General features: G+C 39.1%; 1 protein-coding gene across 3 annotated transcripts in view; it reads left to right on the plus strand.

Moving 5' to 3' along the window:
* cnbd1 (cyclic nucleotide binding domain containing 1) overlaps positions 1-25169 on the plus strand; it is a 43566-nt gene that overhangs the window by 11037 nt on the left and 7360 nt on the right. For 2 of the 3 annotated variants that reach the window (XM_066684064.1, XM_066684065.1), the window contains 8 exons: positions 8992-9137; positions 14363-14454; positions 15129-15266; positions 15470-15602; positions 22162-22268; positions 22529-22679; positions 24166-24233; positions 24447-24506. In XM_066684064.1, coding sequence (XP_066540161.1) covers positions 8992-9137; positions 14363-14454; positions 15129-15266; positions 15470-15602; positions 22162-22268; positions 22529-22679; positions 24166-24233; positions 24447-24506 — 895 coding nt within the window. The remainder of the gene's footprint in view (positions 1-8991; positions 9138-14362; positions 14455-15128; positions 15267-15469; positions 15603-22161; positions 22269-22528; positions 22680-24165; positions 24234-24446; positions 24507-25169) is intronic. The other variant, XM_066684066.1, reaches the window with a different exon arrangement.

Here is a 25169-nt window from a genome sequence, read left to right on the forward strand (position 1 = left end):
TTCTCATGCTCTAAGGCTTCTTTTTGCCTTTTAAAGACACTTTTTTGGCTTAATAATTGTGAGCAAAAACAACTACTGTCTGCAAATAAATGATTTGGTTTGCTAAAATTGCAAGGGAAGTTAGGGAACTTACGTGACACTAATTTAGGGTCAATTAGGGATTAATAAGGAGCAGCTGTGCTATTAGCAGCTATTAATAAAAGTATATATTGATATGTAGCCAAAAAATACATGGATGCATAATAATTCTAAAATTGTAATTATGTCTTCCTGTTCCAATGACAAGCTTATAATTTTTTATACATGACTCCATGCTCAAAGATTTGTAGATATCCTTATAATTAGTCTAGAAATGTCTGAGCATGTGGTATTCAGACGTTCATCTACTATAAGTTGCAGCAATTGTGGACACAGGTGTTTAGCATTTCACTCTGGACTCTAGATTTTACCCAATCTGTGGCAGTGAACACCCGCATGTGCACACACACGGTGATTAGGGGCAGTGAACACACATACACCTTAGTGCCCGGGGAGAAGGGCATTCAGCTATTGATGATGTGAGAAGAGAAAGTGCTACTGCTTCTTTATCCCCCAACCCTGTTTTTCCTATCGGTCCAGGTGATTAAACCAGAAACTTTTTGAGCCCAAGCCAGCTAATGAACCTTTTAGGCCACAGCTGCCCCTCAATATTCTTGTGGCTGAACGTTGGCCTCTATACTCTTACCTATATGAGGACAAACTCCATGTTAATGTCCTAAATTTCAGGAGAAATCTTGAATGAACAATTGCCCATAAACCTTGGGCCATATAGTGTATCACATTTAAGAATAGCTGAACACGTTTGCAGAATCAAATTTATGGTCAGCAGTCCTGCTGTAATCATTCAGACATGATGACATATTGTGTTCCCACAGTTTGCCTTAATAACAGCAGCACACATCTGCAACTTATCCAACACTTTTTGATACCCAGACAAGAAACTTCCACCAGACCCTCACTGGAAAGAACGTCAGATTTTTGGATGTACAAAGGATGGAAAGAACCAGATTTTGGTAGATATTTTCTTTACTATTTCTTTAAACTCATTCTCTCACAGTGGAAAGGGGGAGCAGACATGAATAAAAACAATAGGCAGTCTTGTTGCAGAAATGTCAACAGGGCAGAGAGAACCGTGAATAGTCTGTGTCCTCAGTGACTCACTACAGGAGTAAATCTTCTTTCCTGATGCTTTAAGGGTACTGAGGCCTAAGTTTCAATAAAGGAGGAGCTCTGAATGCTGCAACATCTGTGTCGGAAAAATCCACCATCAGACAAAGGGTAGTATCAGAGCTTATGGGAGATGGCAAAGTCCAAGTTGGGAGACGACGAGGCTGGCTGCAGAGTTCTGGACTCTCTGCCTGTCTCTCCTCAGTCAACCTCAGGAGCAGAAAATGCAAACATCTGGAGCAGTTAATTGTCCCCAAGCTAAATAAATGAACTCATTGACTTTGACAGAATCAGGCCCTTCGTAATGCCTGATTTAGATTAAGCACAATATTAGCCTGCATGAATGTCATTCCCCCCAACCACGCCCATAGTACACAAATGGATCATTTTCAGTTAAAGGAAGGTGCTGCTCTTACAACATTTTTATATATATATATATATATATATATATATATATATATATAAACAAAATGAAACAAAATGAAAGCTTCAAATAAATGTTATCCTCTCACTATCACTTTAGTTTTTGTTATTTGTAGTCCACATATGGTAATGTGGAAAAGTCAAAACCCACTTTTATTAATTTTACTTCCATTTAAAACAGCACTATGTACAAGTTATTCATTGGTTAGGTATTGTTTTCTAAAGAGATTTGAGCTCTTTATGCCTTATTAAAGATAAAGAAGAAATAGGATTCCTAACAGCCATGCAAATCTGGTAGACCATCAGTAGTATTATGATCAGTTAAGAAGTAAAACTGTCATCTTTGAGAGACAGGAGAAAGACAGGTGTTGTTTTTAAAAGTTAAGGCATTAAAAAAAACTTGTTTCTGAGAGTACTGTTGTTAAAAATGAAATGTGACAATTGTATTTAGTTTTTTATCTTTCTGGGTTTTTTTTTGTTTGCTTGTTTTTTGTTTTTGTCAATTAATTTTTTTTCTTTCTTTCTTTCTTTCTTTCTTTCTTTCTTTCTTTCTTTCTTTCTTTCTTTCTTTCTTTCTTTCTTGATGCAGAAAAAAGTTACATTTTTGACTGAAAGTTAAATCAATGAATTGTAGTTTCTGCTCAATACTGCTCAGTACTGTACCTTTAGCCTACATGGAACAAAATGCTAGTGCAAAGTCTTTATGAGATGTTAAAGTGATCAGGCTGGGGGAAATGTGTTTTCCACAATGTTGAGTACCTTGCCAACACAGCAAAAACATACAATCTTACACTAGGTCTTCGTGCAGAATAACTGGAACTGCATACACCTGCGTTTGGATCCAGAAAAATGTCCTCAGTTTTGATGACACACATTCACATTGGCTTTGCACTCTCATTTAAACTGAGTTATGATAGTTATAATCTGTGTTTTGAGGGGCGTTTTGTCAAGACTCAAGTCTTTTTGGCAGTGCGCACAAAAACCTCAGAACCAGCTGCTGAGAGGGAGCTCCAACTTCTTGACAGCTGGTGAGAGAATGAGGAAAAGAGTTACTGCAAAATCTCTCTCTCTCTCTCTCTGTTTCTCTCTCTTTCACACATGCTTTCTCATGCGCCTTTCTTTTCTCCATTCTCCAACAAACAATAACAACAGCCAGTACATTAATCATGTCTCTTGCTGCTTGCTCTTTTGCTCATTGTGGCACTATCCAACCAGGTGATCACAGGCAGTTAACCTCTTGCTGCGTGGCCAAGGCCAGGCCCATTTTGTGACATATGCAGCCAAAAGAAAAAAAAAACAGTAGGATTTGAGCAGTAGACCATGTGTTACTTAAAAGTGCCTTTAAATATACAGATGTTTGTTTCATTTCCTTGAGTGTTGGAGCCTGGAAACATGAACAAAAATGGATTCTTTGCCAATCAATCCTTGTACCTGCTGAAGATGTGATGAACAGATTTGATGCAACTATCAGGTGTTCTGTCATGACAGCTTGAGGTCAGGCTATTTAATAGCATCTGGAGCTCAGAAACTGGTATCATTTGTACTGCTTTGGCAGATTTATGTAATGGTAGACACAGACATATTCCATATAATCTTTGCAAATGCCCATGAGACTCGCAGCCGGGAACATTTCATTTAGACTTTCCAAAGTGCATTAGACATTGGTCTGAACAGGATGTGGGAACAAAGGTGTAAATGTGTAAATAATATGTAGTAATATTGAATGAAGAAATGTTTTTTCCGTCCAGCCATGATGTCAACACCACACCTCCAAACAGATGGTGTTGGGTGTCGATGAGCTTTGTGTAAGTTCATATATATATATATATATATATATATATATATATATATATATATATATATATATTTCTTTATTCCTGAGTCTTTTGAGGACTTCTATATGAATGCTGGAATCCAGGACTTCTTTATTGATGTGTGGGTCTTTTGAGGACAAAATCAGACATTGACCTGCTCTTCAGTGGTGTCTATCTTCGTATGGCATGTACTGAACAATGACAGAAATATCAGGTCCTCTCATCTGCTGTCTATGATGGATGATATATATAGACCTCCTTGCTGGCACAAATATATTGGACATCTGTGATAAAGGCCTGGGCAGTTGTAGTTGGCTGTAGAAGGAATCTTATCACTGTTGTGCAGTCTTTGTATAGATATTGAGAAGGTTCACTTCCAAACAAAACTTAACTTGAATATCTCCTTTTAAAAAATAGCCCTTTGAAAAAAGGTCATCAAGGCTATCAGCAGTGTGATTTGTACTTGCAGATTGATTTGATTACAACAAGAGTATTCCTCCTGTTATCTTCAGAGTGTAATGGACTTTGAATTTGAATTAAGCTAGCTACACCGCTCTCCCCCAAAAAAGTGCTTTGTGTCTTTAACTTGGAAAGAGATAGGCCTTATCAATTCTCCCCTCTGCCAGTGATTTATGTCAGTGGCTAGTGCTGGTTTAGTGGCAATTTTCCTTCATGCGTCCTCTGGAGATAGTCCGCAGGAACGTATTTGGTGGCCGATAAGATATTGTTGTAGGGCTGCACCAGCCTGTAGATAAGGCCGATTAGTTATTTGTGAGGAGACAAAGCCTCTTGTGGTCCATGGGGCCTGAGATGGCAGTACTGAAAACGTCAGACCATTGAAACCTGTCTGATATGGATGTTATAGCTTTTCTGGCACAGCTAGCAGTTGGGAGGAGACAGAGCATGCTCTCTATGCCCTGCTCAGAGAAAGGAGAATGGAACAGGCTTTTGGTAAGGCAGGCTATATGTTTTTGTCACAATTTTCTTTGTTTCCTCTGTCTGCTTGTTTTTTTTATTTTTCTTATTTCTTTAACAGCAACTGAAAGAAGTGTATTGGGGTTCAGAACCTTTTGGAAAGATCACAGTACAGAACAGTGGATGCAGAGAGAGGGGTACAGAGGGCTGATTGGAAACACAACATGCTGTAAAGGAGAAGAAAATGGAGTGTGAGTGAGTACAGGAGGGAGGGAAAGGCTAAGAGAACAGTGTAGTGTAGGACCACTCGACTGCACTGCACACCTCAGGCTGCAGGCTCCACTGCAAACAATGATATCTTATCAAGTGAACTGACATATATGATTATGGCATAAGATTTTATCCTGTGATCTTATTTGTATAGGCATTGTTTTTTGAGATAACCACAGTAACATGCCAATATTGCTCTATATGATTCCATAGAATAAGAAAATAATATAATATATTTGCCATATAATTCTTACTGACAAATATGACATTGATATAACCATTTAAGATGGTTTCACTTGGTAAGCTTTCTTTGCAGAATGCAGCCACTGAGAACCTCATATTAACGTGTGGAATTTCAGTCTTTCACAACAACCTCGACCCTGCAGCACGCACACACACACACACAAACACACACACCTCACACACATCACTCATGCACAGTCCTGTTTGCTGCAAAAACTTTTTAAACTCTGAGTATCTCCTCCTCTTGCCTTCTCTCTTTCTCTCTCTCTCTTATTTCTGACATTACAATGATAAGTTACATCCGGTTAAAAATCAATTAGAAACTTATGGAGGGATTAGCAATAGCAATTATTATTATCTGCATACAATTTATGATTAATACTATTGTATGGGAATACCAATCTGAGTCTTGGATTTAACAAGGAAGAGGTCTAGGCAAAATAAACCTGTCCCGCTATATTTTTGTAGGTCACCTTTGCAGATATTAAATAGTTTATTAATTCTGAAATCCACCTTTTGGCAGTATCTAAAATAATTTTCCTCTCAATTTGTATGGGCGGCTTGTGAGACTGTTGGAAAGACTGTGTCAGCTGAAAGGTAAGTTTCATAGGCTGTAACTTCCATTCAACTGGAACAGCGATTTACTGTAACAGTTTTAGGGTCATGAATATTAAACACATGGACCTGTCAGAGAGAGAGAGAGAGAGAGAGAAAGAGAGGGAGAGTGAGAGAAAGACAGAGAATCTACTGAAAGAAAGGGTTCATCAGAGGGCAGACTCGCAGCCCAAAATCTAATGTAATTTTTCCTCAGTGCTCCAAAATATTAGTATTCTTATTCTATTGAGAACAAAGCCAGGAATCACAGTAAAGTGATTCAGTCCAGACTTTGTGACAATTATTGTTCCCTGCCCTGGGGCTGATGTTCATCTGCATGCACAAGCAGACAGAACTGATTATAGTTGGGGATAAGAGAGTAAGATATGATCATACACATGTTTTATTATCAAAATCTATTTAACTGGCGTATTGGTCAGTAAAGTATATAGACATTTAAGACATAATTGGAATCTTATGAGACCTAGTGAGTTTCAAAACTGACAAGGTTCTGTCTGTACTTAAGTGTCAAAAGGACATGGATATTGAAGAAACAGAACAGAACTGATTCTGAGCAAAGAACCCTCAGAATTTATGCAGTTGCTGTTGATGTATAGGTTATAGTGTAGAGACATAGCCACTGTTTTTTTATTTTATATATATATTGTTTTTTGTTTTTTTTTCTGTACTTTATAAATTCTGTAACTTTGCTCTAAACTCTAATACATGTCCAGGCCTAAAGAGTTCATGCAACTTAACCTAAATGAGTGATTTAACCATGTAGGGCTTAATATGATATCATCCCACCTGTGCATGGGTGGCGTTCACTGAGAATTGGCAGGTGACGGGTGGCATGCTGGACTTCACTGAGCAACCCTTTCTTTCACAAATGTTGCAGAAACAGTATGCATGCCTAGGTACTTGGTTTTATACAACTGTGGCCATGGAAGTACTTGGTACTCCTGAATTCAGCGATTTGGCAATTTAGTGTATTTTCATATCTAGACTTTTTTTTATGTATATTTAAGTCTCTTTCATGCTGATCATGAAATTCTATGTGCAATTGTCTTTAACATTCAGTGTTTGTAGGAAAATCTATAGTCTTTGATTAAAGTTCCATTTAATCTCACAAACATAAATCTGATAAAACTTGGTGTATTTTTATTTCCTGTTTTCAGCTGCCAAGGTTACATTCAACATTATTCATATTTCACAGATGCAACCAGTCTCTGAGGCATTTTGTTTACCAACATTTGTCCAAATGTCACATCCATAACATTGAAACTCCCCTTAATAAACAGCACTGGTAGAAAATAAAAGTATCAGACCAATCCGATTGTAGTGGCACCAACTGTTGTTCAAAATAGTGTGACGCACATATCTAAAGTGTTCTGTCCTGTACACTGTTGATTGAAAAAAAGCTTCATGCAGATATTTATGAACCCGATGTTAAAGAAAGTGCACTGGACTGGAATGAAGTATTCTTGATGTTGAGCCATGCACAGGATCTTCATTGGCAGTTCTTTTGTGAGTTCTCCCCTGGGTCCGCAGGCTAGGAATACAAGCACCTGCTCTGTACTCACCGCTGTGACTCTCAATGAAGTGAAATAGAATGTTGCAGTGTCTGAACATGTGACAGGATATTAACATGCAACACTCGTCTTTATGGCGATGACAGATAATGTTGCTGTTAATGGTGTCCTTTGTAGAGCTGCTGTGCTGCTCCTCCTGAAATGACATGAGTATAGATTCAATATCCCATTATCTTCCTGCATAATAAGCTATATTTCTGGACAGTGCTCTGGAGGGAGAGCGGTGTTGAGCGCTCTGTATATGTTTGTGAACCTTGAAATGAAGGGCACAGGACTGTATTTCTATGAGATATTTTTTCACTCATCATCAAAATGCAAAACACCTTTATTATATGTACAATGCTTTACTGTTTAGTTGAGAATGCAATATATGCAGGATTTGAATGTATTAATGTGTTAATATTATATTACAAACTTTGTATTCATATCATTTTAGATACATATTAAATGAAAATATATGTTACAAAGAACATAGCAGTACCATCCTGAATATGGATTCATCCTGTATATAAATGAGATTGATATGATTTTATTTTGACATTTTTAACGTGCAGCCTTTGGCCTTTGGCCTTTGACCTGTTTGAGCCATATCCGTGCTTGGAGTGTTGATAATCTAGAGTATATGGTGGTAAACCAACCATTTGAATATTTACAATAAAATATGCCAACATAAAGGGCAGATGTTAGAGTGCCTGTATTGAATGGTCACTTTTCATTTGCTGTCTTGTTTGAGACTGACATGGCCCCACACACACAAAGCACATGCAAACACTCATGGGGCATGATTGATGGCTTTGACCTTCACCTAGCAGGTACACACACACACACACAGTGACGTTCTAATTACCATCTCATCATGAAGCAGAATGACTTCTTGGCTACCTGCTGTAGGTAAATTCTCTTGAGCCCTGGCTGGCATTTGTTCACTCTTGATCACCAAGGAGTGGCTTGTGGGGGTTGTGGAAGGAAACCCTCATTTTAACACAAGACCTTTGGTATTTCACCACATCTTCCAGACTGAGATCAAGCTCTCACCATGCTTGATAACTTACTCAGGTTGCTAGCAACATGTGACCTCCCTACACCATTGACTTTTTTGCTGATTAATAAGAGAACAATACAAGAAAATATATACTTTTTGCTATTAATTTCAAACAATTTTCTACTATCAAAACATCTGATTTATGTTAGATTTACAGTTCAGAATGTATAGTCACATGCTTATTTGCCTTTTCCTGTAATACCAAATGTATTAATAAGACTGTGTCTATAGTCTTTTGATGCAAGAATAGTTTCTATTTCTGTAAAGAAAAATACTAATGTAAGAGTACAAATCCTTTATGAACACACTTTATTTCATATGAAACTCTGGAATGAGTTGGAGTGGTTTTGATATTCAGAACAAATCATCCAACATGAGTAGCTGACCAATTGTGGATAACAATCCCCATGCCAAATACAAAGGACAGTTCCACTGATCCACTGCCCACTGGGCAAAGTGAGTTGAGGATTCTGAGTGGCTGTTTAAGGGCATTCTGTTCTTGAAAGTTCCTGTCTATGGAGATTATAGAAGCTGAAGACTTCTGAAGACTAGATTAAAGTTCAGAATTGACTGATTAGAATGAGTGTGTTGATATGTTTGGACATATAATGCTATAATGTTTCCTGATGACTTGTATGTAAACCGGCATTTAAGGTTTACCACATTCCTCATGGCTATTTTCAAGCCATGGACTCTGTGATATTTCACTGATACATAAGAGCTGTGAGTGTTCTTTGATAGATGCATTATTTTGTTCTGGCTGGAAAGATCACTCAGCTATACATTAACAAGGGTGAAAATAGATTCGGAATCAATTTGTCCTGCATAGTTTTCAATTTTATAATTAATACTGGAGTTGTCTTAGTAAAGTGTGTGTTTGTGTGTTTTGCAGTCCTATAGAGCGAATTCAGCAAGACCTTCAGGCCATTCATAAAGTGCTGAAGATATTCCCTTGTTTTACCACCCAGTTGTCTGAAGAAGTGCTACATAAGATCAGCTCTATTGCCATCGTAGAGACCTGGGAACGTGGCCAGATCAGTGAGTATATGTTATGTGTGGGAGGTATGTGTGAGTTGTAAATACCAGTGTAATTACCCATCATATGGATTTTGAGCAGCTTAAATAATTAGTTTAACTGAACAAACTTAACATTTGTATATTTGTGTAAGATCTTTGTTTTTCTGGTTCCATGGCTTCCATGGTCCCCTATTGTATGGATCTAATTTAGGGACAAACATATTGTTAATTTCAAAAACAATTTGAAATTGAAAGTTCAAATATTGAGATTGAAATCTGAAAAATATTACAATGTATTCAAAATTAAAATAAGGGTAGGATTTTTTTTAATAGAATTTTGATTTGATCCTGGTATATTGTGTATAACGTGAGTGTTCAGTGATATTACTCATAGTCACCACTGAGGAAGGTCCTCCACATTCATTGTAATGCTTTCAGTCATTATACCACGCCCCTCTCAGTCGATGTCCCGCGTCCCATGTGAAAACACGGCCAGAAGTCTGAAACTGAAAAACAAGGATCCCAAAGTGGAAAAAAAAAAATTTTTTTTTCTGAAAACAGATCTGTAACTGAAAAAAGATGTGAAACAAAAAAATAAAATAAAATCTAAATCTGAAAACATAATACCTGCAACTGAAAAATATATTACTTCAAATATCAAAATATATAGGAAAGGGAAAAATGAAAATAAATCATTTATTTAAAAAAAAATCCAGAATTGAATCAAAATTCCTTGAAAATCTAAAGTTTAAAAGTTAAAAGCATGGTTGTTAAGAGTCAATACTGGTGGCAGATGCTTCATAGGAGTAAATCTCAAAAGAGTTATTAATTTATTCATTATTTTGTTTAAACTTACCCTTTCTTCATGCCAGTGGATTTTCTTTTATCCAAACTCATAGTCAGTCCTATAGCTTTCGGCTAGGAGAAGATGTTGTCATGTAGTGTCCAACTTTCCTTGGACTTTTCGACCCTGAACCACAACATCCTCCAGTTGGCAGGTTGGCAGTCACTGCTTATGTTTTCCTAGCTTCCAACTCAACTACTCCCAACTATTCTGAAGCCAACAAGAGGCTATTTCCGCTGCCTCCCCAAACCTGCAAGCAGCTGTCTTCCTCTCCCTTCCTTTTATTTCCAGATCTGTGATCACCTTTTGCAACAACTGCACCGGGATATTCTTGCCACCATCCTCAACTGGAAATAACCAGGCCTGCCATCAAATACCCGTGAATTGTTGGACCAGGTCTTAGTACTTGTTGGCTTACCTCTACAAGGCCTCTTTACTATTAGCGTCCCACAGCACAGTCCATTCTGTTGTGATGGTCTTGTTCTCCTCTTCAAACCATATGGGTATTTGGATGATGTGGAGAAAGAGTAGTTTCCTTCATGGGTCCACTCTCATCTTCCGCTTGCCTGCAAGCGTCTTCTTGGAGGAGGGTGGCTGGTCCCTCTCCCTTGTGAAATGAACGTTCAGGGCTGGCCTCATGTGGGGTTAGAGTTTGTCCATCTCTCTTGTTCTTCCATTCTGTATATCCCCTTGCTAAGCCCAGTCTTGCTCCCTACCCCAGTTTTCAACTTTGTGTTTCTCCTTCCACATAGCCAGCAAAGTGGGTTCTTTGTCTTTCCCCAACTATTTCAAGTGTGTTTGTGCACTGATTGGCACATGAAAGTGATGTGAATGGACTCAAGTTCAAATGATCTCACGGTTTAGCAGTTTCCACTTTGTTCTGCCTCATTGTAATCAAAATTCCATGGCCCTTATTCTCAGCATTTTCTCCTGAAGGTATCGGACCTCAGATTTTTATCAGGTCTTTCCTCTGCCTTTCCTATTCATTGCATCATTGCTGGAAGTGGGTAGTTCTTTCTTTGTCTTCTCATGCACTGGTTCCCCGTGATGTTCCTCAACTTTGGCATACTTTCTGATTGGTCAGCTGTCCATCTCTCTTCTGATCTAACAGCACCACCTGCCTCTTAGATTTTATCATCATTGTTGTCTCTTTACATCATCACAGACCTATATTTTGCTACTTTGAAATCTTCTGTCACTTATGAAAGGGGTAGCTGTAGAACTACAGATGTGAACCTTGGTATAATTCTGATATACTTTTGGAGGTGTAATTTCATCTTCCCCTAGTTTTCCACTGATGACATAAGCAATTCATACGTAAGTCTGTAGGCACATGGGTCCTGATAGATTGTTGATAATAAAACCCCTGGATTTGTAGCTAAAATCTGTTGATCACTTTTCCATTTCTGATCACCATTCTTTTTGACTTGTTGTTGACTTGATGTTGCCACATCATCTGTTACTTTCAGGGTCAACCTAGCTTACACATGGAATGAAGTTGTTATAGTTAGTCATCTATAAAGCCTCCTCCTGAAGATTGATAGATGCCAGACTCCACTATCTCCTCTCTGGATTCTCTCCCTGCCATTGTTATTAGCAGACTCATTCCCATGATAAACGAGATGGGAGAGTGCCATTTGTTGTGATTCCCTTTCCAGTTCCTTCCACAAGGTTGTAAACTGGGTAGTTTTACATCTTCTGAAGGAGTTGGTGGTCATTCCTTTGATGTGGTTGGGGATATGGTAGTGTCATGTAAGTATACTGTGTTTGGGTAGTTGCTTGTGTGCTTTTCAAAATGTTTAATGGCTGTTTTGTTTGGAAATTAAAATGACAAAGGGTGGGCCCCAATATTTGCACAGTACTGTAAATATGATTCACCTAGGTTTAAAATTATTTATTATTGGACATTGCTACTGAGCTGCACATTTTTACTTTTTGTAGCAATATAATGTCTCCTAAAATATCTTTCCTGCCTCTAGCAAACACTTTTTGCATGAACCAGAGAGGTTTTATCAGTGTCTGTTTTTTGTTTTAATTATTCACTAAAAGTTATTTAAAATTTACTGTCTATCCAGTAATACAGTTCTGAAGTGTTGGACTGAGTTCTGTTTACAGTCTGTTTTTGGGAGTTTAAAAGAGCCTCCCGAATGAGAAGAGCATTCATAAGTGGTGAAAAACGCAGTGGTTTATACACACACATCAATGCTGAGAATGATTTGGCTTTGAAATTACAGTCCTCAGAAGAAGCTGTGGGATTAACCAGATGCTTAAATCTCAACACCCCCTCGTTCCTCAGTTCTCTTGGACTGCCTGCTTGTTTATTGCATTTCCATCATAGTCTTAGTATCCTGTCTAGGGCTTCTGCAGACATGGAGAGGGAAAAAAGACAGACAGACTGACAGACAGAAGCAGAGAGAAATGCACAATGTAGGAAAACAGAAACTGACAAAAAGACAGCAAGAAAATCAGACAAAAGGAGACATAGAAGAGAAACAGATGATCAACTTGTATTGGAAGGTTTCTTAGCACAAAACAACAGATGGAATTAACAAATAATCAAACACATTCACTTTTGTCATGTTTGCAATGTAAACAAATTCAGCTTTGATATGGATCATTTCTATACATTTCCTGCACGCAATCCATGTACAAGTTTGTCCTCCTCCTCTAATGTGCTGGAGTATTTCCAAGTGAGTTGAGGGATGCTGTTTGACAGGCTGTGCTTATGAAGGGGCCAGACAGAAGAGTATGATTTCCTATTGATGTGAGCATGCGTTTGGCCTCAGATCTGCCAATACATCGTGGATAACAGGCCTCAATTTGTTTGAGTCAATGTGAAGCAGGGCCGTGCTTTGTTCTCTGTTTTTAACACACATTTGACAGACACGGCCAACAAGGAGTATTGAGCAAAAACATAAAGGAAAGAGAATTTAATGAAACTCTTAAGCCTGTGGTTTCATGGAGTTAGTGGCTCTTTTGTAAGTGAACGGTATTTCTGAGGTGGCGAATGCTTTATCGATTGGTCTAGACCAGATTGTCAATAATGGATGCGTTCAGCAGTCTGGAGGTATATTTATTCAGCTGCATGATGCCCAAGAAGACGTGCCAGTTGCAAGACATATTTGTTTATGGCTTCGAGGTTTTGGGTGCCTGATCATTATGGATCACAAAGAGGGCAATTTGTTGCTTGTGCTTGGTGACTTTGTGAGAGTTTGGATGGACGTGCCTGGAGTATGTGATTGAGTTTGTTCTGTCAGCTCAGGATAGAGTTTGCTTTCGCGCAACATTCTTCTTCTCTGGGTTATTTGGTCAGTGGTATTCATTATTATTTTAAGATTACAGTCCTTCTCCTTAGATACTGTATCTCCAAATATAAGGTGTGAGTGCACGGATTTGAGGGCTCTTTAGTAAAGTTTATTGAGCTGTTCAGTGTACTGGTGTACCATAGTGTATAGTGATATTTTTCAACCTGTGATCTGGTTTGACAACGTAAGTGTTTTCTGTGCTAATCAGCTCATAACCAAGCCCATATAAACAAAATTGTCAACCAGGACTTGATTTTACACATTGCCACTTGGTATAGGAACATGTTGGTGCCTTTGAGATTATTACTAATTCTTAAATCAGTTCTGCTGTGCTAAGCTAATCCCTTAAGCTAGCACAGCTCCCACTTAATGGGGAAATTGGTGCAGCGTGTTAAAAACCAACAGAGGAAATAAATGTTTTACTCTGCACTATGCTCTGGTTTGGAGATCTAGAAAAAACTACAAAAGTAAACACCAACTTTTGTTCTACATAGCCCATGGATTCAGCTATTATCTTTTTTTTTTTTTTGAGTAAATAACAATGGCATTCAAAAAGATATAAGTAATTGATATGCTGATGTTTATCACCTGGGGAAAAAAATAAAAATAAATAAATATATATATATATATATATATATATATATATATATATATATATATATATATATATATATATATATACAATAAATTTGCCATCTCATTGGTTAGTGTAACATACTGTATTTAGCCTGCAGCAAAATCCTACATGTATTTTTACTCCTTGAAATTATCAGACAGGATAAGCACATCAAAACAGCTGCTGTTCAATATGTCATCATGACATTGCACGCATATGATCAGTGTGTTTTGACTGCCAGAGTATAGAGCCAATTCCCGAGTCAATTCCAGACCATGCAATTCTGAGCTGTTTAGCTGATGACCATTACTGACTCAATGTTTTAGAGCCTAGTCTCTTTAGTGCTTTTAGTGCAAGCAGTAAATATGCCTTTCTTTCCAACACAATGGCACTGAGATTCCACTTATTTAAAAGTGTTTACATGTATATTCTCTTGCACATTGCTTTTCATTTCCATTTACAACACTCTGTCTCTTGGCAGTATATGGACACAATGGCTTTTACCTGATATTGAAGGGCTTTGTGAAACCATACACCTACGAAGACTCCAAAGAAGACCAGAAAATGGTGGCAGTAAGAATTTTGAATATTAGCACTCACACTAGTTAACTAAATATAATATTTTTGATGATCTTCCTGCTTTGTTCAAAATTTAAATTTTAAATAAACAGGTTCATATATTGGGCGGCACGGTGGCGCAGCAGGTAGTGTCGCAGTCACACAGCTCCAGGGGCCTGGAGGTTGTGGGTTCGATTCCAGCACTCACACTAGTTAACTAAATATAATATTTGTGATGATCTTCCTGCTTTGTTCAAAATTTAAATTTTAAATAAACAGGTTCATATATTGGGCGGCACGGTGGCGCAGCAGGTAGTGTCGCAGTCACACAGCTCCAGGGGCCTGGAGGTTGTGGGTTCGATTCCAGCTCCGGGTGACTGTCTGTGAGGAGTTGGTGTGTTCTCCCCGTGTCCGCGTGGGTTTCCTCCGGGTGCTCCGGTTTCCTCCCACAGTCCAAAACCACACGTTGCAGGTGGATTGGCTACTCGAAAGTGTCCGTAGGTGTGAGTGAATGTGTGTGTGTGTGTGTCTGTGTTGCCCTGTGAAGGACTGGCGTCCCCTCCAGGGTGTATTCCCGCCTTGCGCCCGATGATTCCAGGTAGGCTCTGGACCCCCCGCGACCCTAAATTGGATAAGCGGTTACAGATAATGGATGGATGGATGGTTCATATATTATTTTGGTGTTGCAGGTTGGTGTGGGGGGATTTTTTGGGTCTTTTGAACCTCCATATCCTGAGAATGCTGGTATCATCACACAGTATGCACAGACATTGGAGCCCTGTGAAATCCTTAAAATCTCTCATTCTGGATATGATAAGCTGAAGAAGGTTAGTGAGCCTCTGAACTGTGACTTATCACGCCGTCTTTTTAAGCAAAGATGAAATAATAATATATTTTTTTGTTTATTTATTCATCACAATATCACGGTTTCTTCTGAGTACAACAGTTTAATCTGGGCATTATAAGAGATCCTCTACCTACCTATCTCTGATGGTCTGGCGGTCTCTTTTCTGTTTCTTTGTTTTTACAGGAAATGTTGGTACAGGATTATGCCATGAAACGGTCTTTGATCCAGGGCTGCCAGTTCTACCTTGACTGGCCCAAAGTTTCTATTGACCATCTGGCCAAACTCATCCAGCTAAGGACTTTTCCTGTCAATCAAGGTGAACCACCCTTCTCTTCTGATGTAGTTGTCAGACCGACATCTTGATTCCTTTAAGTTGATTGCATGTTAGGTTTCGCTGTGAGCACTGTTGATCATCTTAATTAGGTAATCCCTTTCCACCCTCAAAACCCAGATTGACTCTTAATGAGAGAGTTTATTTGTGAAGAGAGCTTCTACATGATCATGTGCCAAGAGAAGAAATCCTTCTGTTCTGAGCTATAATACAATTAATTACTGGCAGAACTTTGTTTTATGCTTCACTAGTGAAAATGTAAAAACTCAGGCAGGACTTGTGGGAGTGAATGTTCTCTAGTGTGTGTTTGATGGGAGGTACTTTTGCATATTTGAGAATGATTCTGGTAAACCCAGATGTTCCTAGAGCTGTAACAACATTGTAGCCAACCTATGCTGCCTGCTTTGATCCATGATGTCTTACAGGGAACAAAGGGAAATGGAATACTGCAAATTAGTTCCATTGTGGTGCTCCCTTCCCTTTCTCATCCCCCTTGCTCTCTTTTCTGGAGGCGACAGGCGAACATATGGCATGGGTCTATAGATATGTTAGATGGAACTAAGGTGCCATGGCTAAACACTTTATTTCTGATCTTGTCATCTTCTTCACATTGTAGATCCCTTCTTTCTCTCTCTCTCTCTCTCTCTCTCTCTCTCTCTCTCTCTGTGACTGTAGGCTTATTCTACTGGATGCATCCCCCATTCACCTTCTCAGTCTTCATTTCATTTGATGCAGGCTTTAACACTGATACTGAATATGATCACCATCTAATCTGCTTTTTTCAATAAATTGTAAACAACTTTTGTCTACCATTACTTTGCCATTTATTTCTTTACGGTTGCTGAAGGCAGCAGGAGTGTGTGAGTGCTGGCTGTATGTCCAGAGTCAAGATGAGCCTTGCTTATGAGAGAGATATGCTGTAATCTCACTGCTGGTTTTTATCGCAGAGAGAGAGTGGGAGGGATTCACAGGCAGACCTTCGAAGGGTGATATGATTAGAGAGAAAGCTTAACAGGACAGGTGAGGGAGAATGGAAAAACAGGATTGATTGGGTCTTATCAGAGTCTGCACCTGACACTTGATTGACAGGCGAGAGCACTAAGACTCTAGATGATTTGCGATGAAGAAGGGTTGGCTGATCTGGCACTGCTTTATGTCTGACAATGCCAGGAGGTTTCTATCCCTCTCATTCTATATCTTTCGCTTTCTCTCTTTTGCCATCCCTCTATATATTTCTTTTCCTCTCCTTCTCTCGCTTCACCCTCTGCAGTACCTTTTCCCCCATCCCAAGCTAGCAGCCCCTAATTGCAAACTATGAGAGAGAGAGAGAGAGAGAGAGAGAGAGAGAGAGAGAGAGAGTTATGGAGATAATGGTATAGTTGATTTAACCTGTCATTTGTGAAGGACATATAAAAGAGCAAAAATGTCTAGAGTGCTGATTGCAGCCCAGTGTGTAATGCCCCATTTAGCTGCTTGAGAGGTTAAGAAAGTGTGTCAATGTGTGTGAGGTGTGTGCTTTCTTACTAAACTGATATGATTTTCAATTATCAAGACCATCATTTAAGGAATTCTCAGGAATGAAGCTGATTCATGATTTTCACATTTATATAGCAGCTATATTAACATGTACAGTATTTAACAAAATAGCACTACTATGGCCTTTCCTGCACTCTGCCCTAGAGAGCTTTCAATTTTCTGTTTCTCTGTGTCCTCTGATTCCACTGTGTACCCAGGCTGGGCTGAGTGCAAGAGCGTGATAAAGAAGTCTGTGTGTATCTGTGTGTGTGTATGAGATGATTCAAAGGAAGGAACAGTCAGGGAATGAATGTTAACTCAGTTTGGGGCTGATGATGGAGTGACTCTGTGGCCACTGCCTGGAGCGAAATGTCTGTGACATGTCTCTAGCTGCTATTGAGGGACAATGTTTCTAATCTCTCTGTGTCTGTGTCTCTCTCTTTCTCTCTCTCTCTCTCTCTCTCTCTCTCTCTCTCTCTCTCTCTCACTGTCACTCTGTCTTACCCTTTTTTTCTTACTTTCTCACTCTCAAAAGTAATCACTCTGTCCATCCATTTGTCTGCTTGTCTCTCGGTTTCACCAAACTACATATTTTCTTTGTTCACCACACAACAACATTAAACCATAAGCCAAAACTCTCAGCCACATCATTACTGATTCAGTGTTTGTCTTAAAACCTTTTAAATTCACTTTGATTTTTTAAAATCAGATATTTGATTTCTGTAACACTAATAAATGGCCAATGGAATCTGACTTGAAAGTGGATAATTTTCAAAGTGACGGGAACTTCACAAATTATGCTACGGGTTGTGGAAATGTACATTTATATCTGTGGCGTATTTTCAGACATTATAATATAATTTTCTGTCATTTGGAGATGGGGCGCTCCTTCACGGCTGTAATATGTCACAGTTGTATTGGTCACTTTCTCTGTCTGCAGATTCAGAAGCAGATGACTTTCATTGTCTTGCTCTCTCATGCATCACCACTGAAAATTGCACCTTACAGTTGTGGGCAACTGCTTTCTTCTGCCAGAGCAAGCTGACATGCACAGTCTGACAAAAATAACCTACATTCAGTAGTGGATATAATGAACACTCTTGCACTCTTCCCAAAATGTTCCTATATTGTATTGAAAAGGGTTCTTTGATAAATGAATTATTTGATAATAGAATTCTTTGCTTTAAATTATAGTTGTAAACCATGTAACCAGGGAAAAGATCGAATATACATTTGAATGATTCTGAGTGTTCATTACTATATATAAAACCTACACTATTTTAGAGTGTAGAATAAAGAGAGTGACTGACATAATAGAGCTTTTTATTTTGACACATCTCCTACAGTTCTCATATACATCCAGCCTTACTGCAGATAACAGCAGAGTTTCTGAATTTGTTGTCAGTTAAAACATTGATGTTTTCTGACCCTCTGAGCAGTGTTCCAGTTCTCTGAGAGTGATGGAGTGAAGGCTATGACCTCACCCAGCTTACTGAATCTCTTCTACAGCTCCTCCAGAGGGGTGTGGGTGTGAATAGAGCCCTCATCAGTAAGTATAATGTGCACTTCAACACTGGAGATATGTTATACAATGCTCCATTGTCTGTGTGGATTGCATCAGTCATTGGGTTGGCTCCTGAAGGCAGCAGCTGCCCTGCTTTTATCCAGCTGGGCTGGAGTATCATCTCTCTGAGAGAAGAACCATGGCCACCAGGACCACAGACACATTTTCCCTAGCCATGTCCTTCCAGCTGCTTCTTTCCTCAGCATCTTTTGCACTACCAGATTCCATTTCCAGAAGATAGCTGAGGCTTATAGGACATTGTCTGTGTGTTGATACTTTTGTAAATGTTACATTTATGTTCCTTTTTACGCAATTTTGCATCAATGAAAGAGGAGATTTTAGGCTTATGCATTTTTACTAATAGATATTGAATAAAAAATAATACAGGACTTTAAAAATCCTAACCGATTTTGAAAACTTGAAACACATCACATATAAAGTAATTTTTAACAGATTTCTCTGTGCTTGATCATTGTTAGTCCTCAGAGTCCCCACACTACACTATCCGCCCTGAATGAAACACCACACATTTTCTGATCATACACACCGACAGACAGCTCCGCTCCACAAAACCTTGCAGGAATCTCTTCCAAAATGCTACATTGCGAGAGCAGGCAAGAGTTTCTTTCACACCAGGGCTGTGTCTAAAATAGAAAGCAGCAAATACATTGCTCTCTTGTTGCCTCACAAGGCAGCATTTTGGAATGAAGGGTTTTGTAACCAAGTCACATTAGAGTATTCAGTATTTCAGCACATTGCAAGAGCACCTGTACACTAACGCTCCCTTGCCAGAATAATTACAACTTTGAAGATCTTGGAGGAAAAACATGGAGCATTTTAAACAAGCTTTAAATACAGGCACGGCTCTGCACCTCCCTCCCTCAGAATACTGCCTCAGTAGACAGCACTTTTCTGTAATTTCTGGCACAGCCTATAGATGTAAACAAACATGGTGGATGGCAGTGAAATAACCCCAGCTCAACTCTCATTGGTTTATCGTCTTTCAGGCATGACGTTAACGTGGCATTTTACACCTGAGAGTTGGCATCCAACCCACACTACAGGACTCTGAATCGTAAATATTGAACATGTTTTATATATATGATTCAAAATCTGGGCGTCCCTGACTGCACTGAGAGAATATTGGAGGAGTAAAAATTGGATTATAGACACCACACACTACAGGATAATCTGGGAAAACTGTTGGGAGGAGCAAATCAGTCTCAAAATTGGCCCACTAATCCTGTAGTGTGGGCCAGGCTTTACTTATTGAATGTCGTCTTTTCTCTTTTATTCTCTTCTCTCTTCTGCTTTTGCTTTGTATTGTTTATGACAGATCGCATCTGTCAAAGTGCCTCTGCACTTATTTCACCTCCATTCTAAATGTAGCTCTAAATGTATATATCAAGAGATGATTATTATTTAAGAGCTTTCATTAGAGGAAATGAGATGCTCAAATATGGTAATGGCTGCTTGTTAGGGGACTATTAGTCTGGCTAGGCCTCCCTCTGCTTTGGATGAGCTCTACTACAGAGTGTGGTCAGTCTGCTTCCCACATACACTGTACAGGGCCTCCCTTTGCAAAACACACCAGGCAAAACAATATGAAGAACAAGCTGAACCAGGGTTAGCCTAAAGGTTTTTACTCACAAAGTCAATTGGAAGCTTGTAAGTGTCTTGTAAAACACAGAAATACAAACTTGCTGCATAGACTTATATTCATTTATGAGCACAGCTTATTGCATGGGGACTTGGATCCATGTTGCAGTTATGTGCTTTATCTAAACAGCACATGTGTATATGTCCCAAAGGAGAAAAATAATTTCTAAGCTAATGTTGTTAGTCTGGCCATGTGAGAAGATTAAGTACATCTACGAGAGAGAGCTGTAATTTCCCTAGTGATCCGGACATTAGTCTTTCAATGGCTGTAGAAGAGATATGGCAGTGTGATCTTCGAGAATGATACATGAGAGAGAGAGAGAGAGAGAGATTTGAGAGTGCACTTGATACTTGGGTGTGAATCTGCCTGCTCCACGTCTTGCTATCTGCTTCTGCTTTAGAAGCCCAGGCTGCTGTCACCAAGCAGACAAATGGGCCTGGTTTGTCCAGCTCTCCGCTTCACAGAGATGGGATTTAAAAACACCTGTCAGGTCTGATATACAGTGTTTCCCTCACCATTAAAGGCTCACTGTAAATCAATTTAATGCTCACCTCCACAAACCAACCTCAGGTTTGTCACATGAAGAAATAATCCGCTGCTTTTGGAGCATCTGCCAAAACAACGATTACTTCTGTCATTTACAGTGTACCACTATACACTGTCCTCTCTTTACTCTTGACCACATTATTTGTGTGTTTTCTGTCTCCTGAGATTGACTCATTATATCAGGGGTGAATAGCCCTGTGTGGTACCACTTTAAAATAAGACTACACTTATAAAGGTTTATAAATGGTTTAAAAATTGGTTTAATAAAAGGTGATTAATTAAGTTGTAAACATTTTAAAAGTCATTATTAATCATTTGTAACACAGAGATATAAAAGGAAACAGTGACCACTTTTTCATCTAATACTGAAAGTGTCTGGGCGATATGGTGGCGCAGCAGGTAGTGTCGCAGTCACAAGTTCAAATCCTGCTCCGGGTGACTGTCTGTGAGGAGTTTGTTGTGTTCTCTCTGTGTACGCGTGGGTTTCCTCCAGGTGCTTTGGTTTCCTCCCACAGTCCAAAAGCACACGTTGGTAGGTGGATTGGTGACTCAAAAAGTGTCCATATGTGTGAGTGTTTGAGTGACTGTTTGTGTTGCCCTGTGAAGGACTGGTACCCCCTCCAGGGTGTATTCCTGCCTTGCGCCCAGTGATTCCAGGTAGGCTCTGGACCCACCGTGACCCTGAACTGGATAAGCGGTTACAGATAATGAATGGGAAAAAAAATGAACTGAAAGTGTCAAGACTTACTGAAAATGTAGAGGTAAAAAATAATTGAGACTTTAGATTGTGAATTGTTTCATTTTATATGTTAAGGTGCACCACATTATCAGTGTCTAAAAAAGAGTTTATAGCCAAGGTTATTTAATTAAACTTGGTTGTTAAAGTGTTAAACCAATTCAATTGTTGCACTTTCTATCTATGTGTTATAAATGGTTATTAATTAATTTAATGCATTTACAACCTAATTAATAATATTAATAAACAGATTGCAAATCATTTATAAACCTTTATAAGTCTTGTTCTAAAGTGGCACCCCCTGTGCTAGACTTGTATGCTACCTGATATAAAACCGTACACAGAAACATGATGAAAAAATTTGGCTACAACTTTCAATATCATTGTAAAGCTACAAAGAAATTGGCTCAGTTCTCTTATATTCCTGTTTAAATTTTTAGCTCTAACCACTGATGAAGTAGATGTATGCATTTTAAGTTTTTTTTCTGCCTTAGACATAAATCTCTTTGCTATGTTTGTGCAGTGCTGGTGAAGGAAGGCAGAGTGTGTCCGTTTGTGGCCTACATTTGTGAAGGCGAGTGCAGCATCCTCCAGGACATTGGCTCACTGATCAATCCTGCAAAAAAAAAGGTGTCAGGAAAAAAACCTCTGCTCTCACACCACCACCGGCTTTTTGATCTGACATCGCTGAGGCAGCCATGCGGAATAGAAAAGATAGCTTTGTGCAGATATAATAAGTCATCTATTTTCTTATCCTATTGATTTTTTTTCCTGCTTTGGGTGTGCTGAGGTTCAGACCATAGCAGAGATGATACTGTAACTTGTGCTTGATTCTTTTGAAGTCCAGCTGAAATTTGTCCTGCTGAACTGCTGATCTGTGTGATTTGTAGGGTGGGGGGATCAAGTCTGTTGTGGTCGGGAGGCTTGGGCCCATGGAATCTTTTGGTGAGATCAGCGTCCTTCAGGACCAGCCTTCTCCCTGCACCATTGTCACAGCTACAGAGCTGGAGGCTGGAATCATCCAACCAGAGACTCTCCAAGGTTAGTTAGTCATCAAAAACCTCAGTGGTCCTACAGTGTGCCATTGAAGTAACACTCTTAGGGTGTGTTCAGAATTGTCAACTTTGGTTTGATTGAAACAAACTTAGGAGCGTTTGCTCTCTTAGAGCCATTACTTAGTGTAAGTGTAAATGCTCGCTTTAAAACTCTGGTGCACACTAAATAAGCAGAGCCAGACCGCCTGAGCAGGTGGGCTCCTGTCTATTTCTAAATGACCTCTGGCGTTATTTGTTTCAAGGAGAAATGCAATACAAACCAAAGAGTAAACAAAGCAAAAACAAGATGTGATGTCCCAAGATCTAACAAACAATGGGCCAAGGACAGACCACCTTATGTCTTCTCTCTGTAGAGGAGACCTTCTCTGGTTCATGCAGTGGAGGAATTTCCAGTGCAGTTTTGACTCCTTTATCCATTTGACCACCTCTTGCTGTGTTTCCAGTTTGTAAAAGTACCTCCAGGTAAATGCACACAACCCTGAAACGTGCATTAAGCCAAACCAATGGCTCTGACAACTGGCTCACAAAATAAAATGTATATGTGAGTCATATGTCTTTTTTTTTTTTTACATCTGTTTAATTGTAAATATGTCAGAGTGAACTCTGACCAAACCAGGACTAAAATGTAACAATGTATCATTTTCTTGTTTGGCCCAGACCAAGGGAACTGAACTACAAATCTGAACACACCCTTAAAAGTAAAGGCCTTATGTGGAACAGTGACATTGAATAGACATGCCCAGATTTTGTTTTGAGGGAAAAAGTGTTATGTTTCTGGTGGGCTCAGAACCAAAAGGCTAATATACAAATAAACATGGTAGGTAGGTCACAGACTTTATAACATGTCTTTAACAACAGTGCACTTTAACTTAAAATACTTAAAAATGCCATTTCTAAATAAAATTAAATTGTAATAATGTATATAGTATATAGTATAACTTCTATCTGTAAGTAGGGTTAGATTAACATTTTGGACTGCAAAACAAACTCTTTGCACCAGCCTTCCTTTGAAAAAACACCTTTGGTTCCCTGAAGAACTCTTTAGTGTTCTAAATTTATAAATAAGATGTGTGAGTGTACAGATTATTAACCAAACACAAATGTTCCATTGTAGATAAAAACTTCACAAGAAACAAGAATTTCATTGTAACCAGTACAAAAGAATTACCCCAGGCTAACAGCTAGATTTATGGAATGTGGCACTGCCAAAGAAGGTGCTACCTTAAATCAAATTTGATAGGTTCAGTTCTTCTGCTGTAATCCCAACCCTCAATACTCCACTTGCCCAAACTGAGTGTGTTTGGCCTTGGGGCTGATAATGTTCTTGCTCATGAAATGCTGCGTTTTATGAAGGTTCACTTTAAATCAGTGGTGCTCTGTGGTCTTACTGTGTAATCAATTATGACAGTCCATATACAAAATGATATTATGTTCTGAAGTGGTTTGTATCCTGTTGTTTTTGTTGTGCACAGGGATAGATCCAGTGACCATCTCTCTAATGCTTCAGACTGCACAGCCCATGTGTGGAAAGCTCAGTCAGGTGAGGGGACGTGGGAGGCTTCAGGTAGAACGGCATGTGACACAGGCAAACTTCACCTCATAGTCAACATTAAGATAGCCAGAGAAATTTCTTCATGCAAACTGATTTTGTGTGTTCAATTAGAACTTGGGAAAATGAGTGCAAGCTGTGCTGCTTTTGGCATTCTATACTCCCTACAGTCTGCTTTCAATCTGCCTATTTCTCTTTATGTAGGAGGAGAAATATAAAGAGTACAAGAGACAAGAGAAAAGCAAGGAGTGGGATCACATAAAGGTAGGTTCCTTTTGCTTTTGACCTAAACTGTATCCTGTGTCCTTTCTCATAGAAAACTCTCACATGGGGCTTTTGTTGCCATACGATACCTTCTGGATGATTGAATAAGTCCTGGATCTTATTCAACTCTCTCTTCTCTCAAAAAAAAAAAAAAAAGGAAGACCAAAAAAGTCTGGCAAAGTTTTATGAGAGACATCAGCTTTACTAATTCCCAGACTTCCCTTTACTTTTTCCATTGTTTTCACAGATCTCAAACTCCTTATTCAGTCTCTTTCTCCCCTTTGTGTCTCCATGCCAGCTCAACAAAGGAAAACTCACTGCACTTCACTGCTTGGTAGAATCAGCTCTGTGCGAAGATTCATTAGGTAGACTGTCTAGGCTTGGTGACCATTAACTACACCGCACTGCTTTCAGAGTCTTGCTCTAATGAAGATAGACATGACCCACCCTGGTCTGGAAGGTTCACAGGGCTATAGTCTTTCGGCCCCTTTCATATGCAATTGCTGAAGAAGTCCTAGTATGTGATTCATCAGGAATACTATACGCTCAGTCTATAAGGAGGCAGAGCGGATCTCAGCGCAGCTGTCTGACTCTGTCACATTAGTGTGTGGTCTCAGCAAAGAGCCAAGTTCTTGGACACTTCGGGGTTCACTGTGCTCTGTG

This window comes from Hoplias malabaricus, chromosome 10 (genome assembly GCF_029633855.1).
Source record: "Hoplias malabaricus isolate fHopMal1 chromosome 10, fHopMal1.hap1, whole genome shotgun sequence".
NCBI classification, from domain to species: Eukaryota; Metazoa; Chordata; class Actinopteri; order Characiformes; family Erythrinidae; genus Hoplias; species Hoplias malabaricus.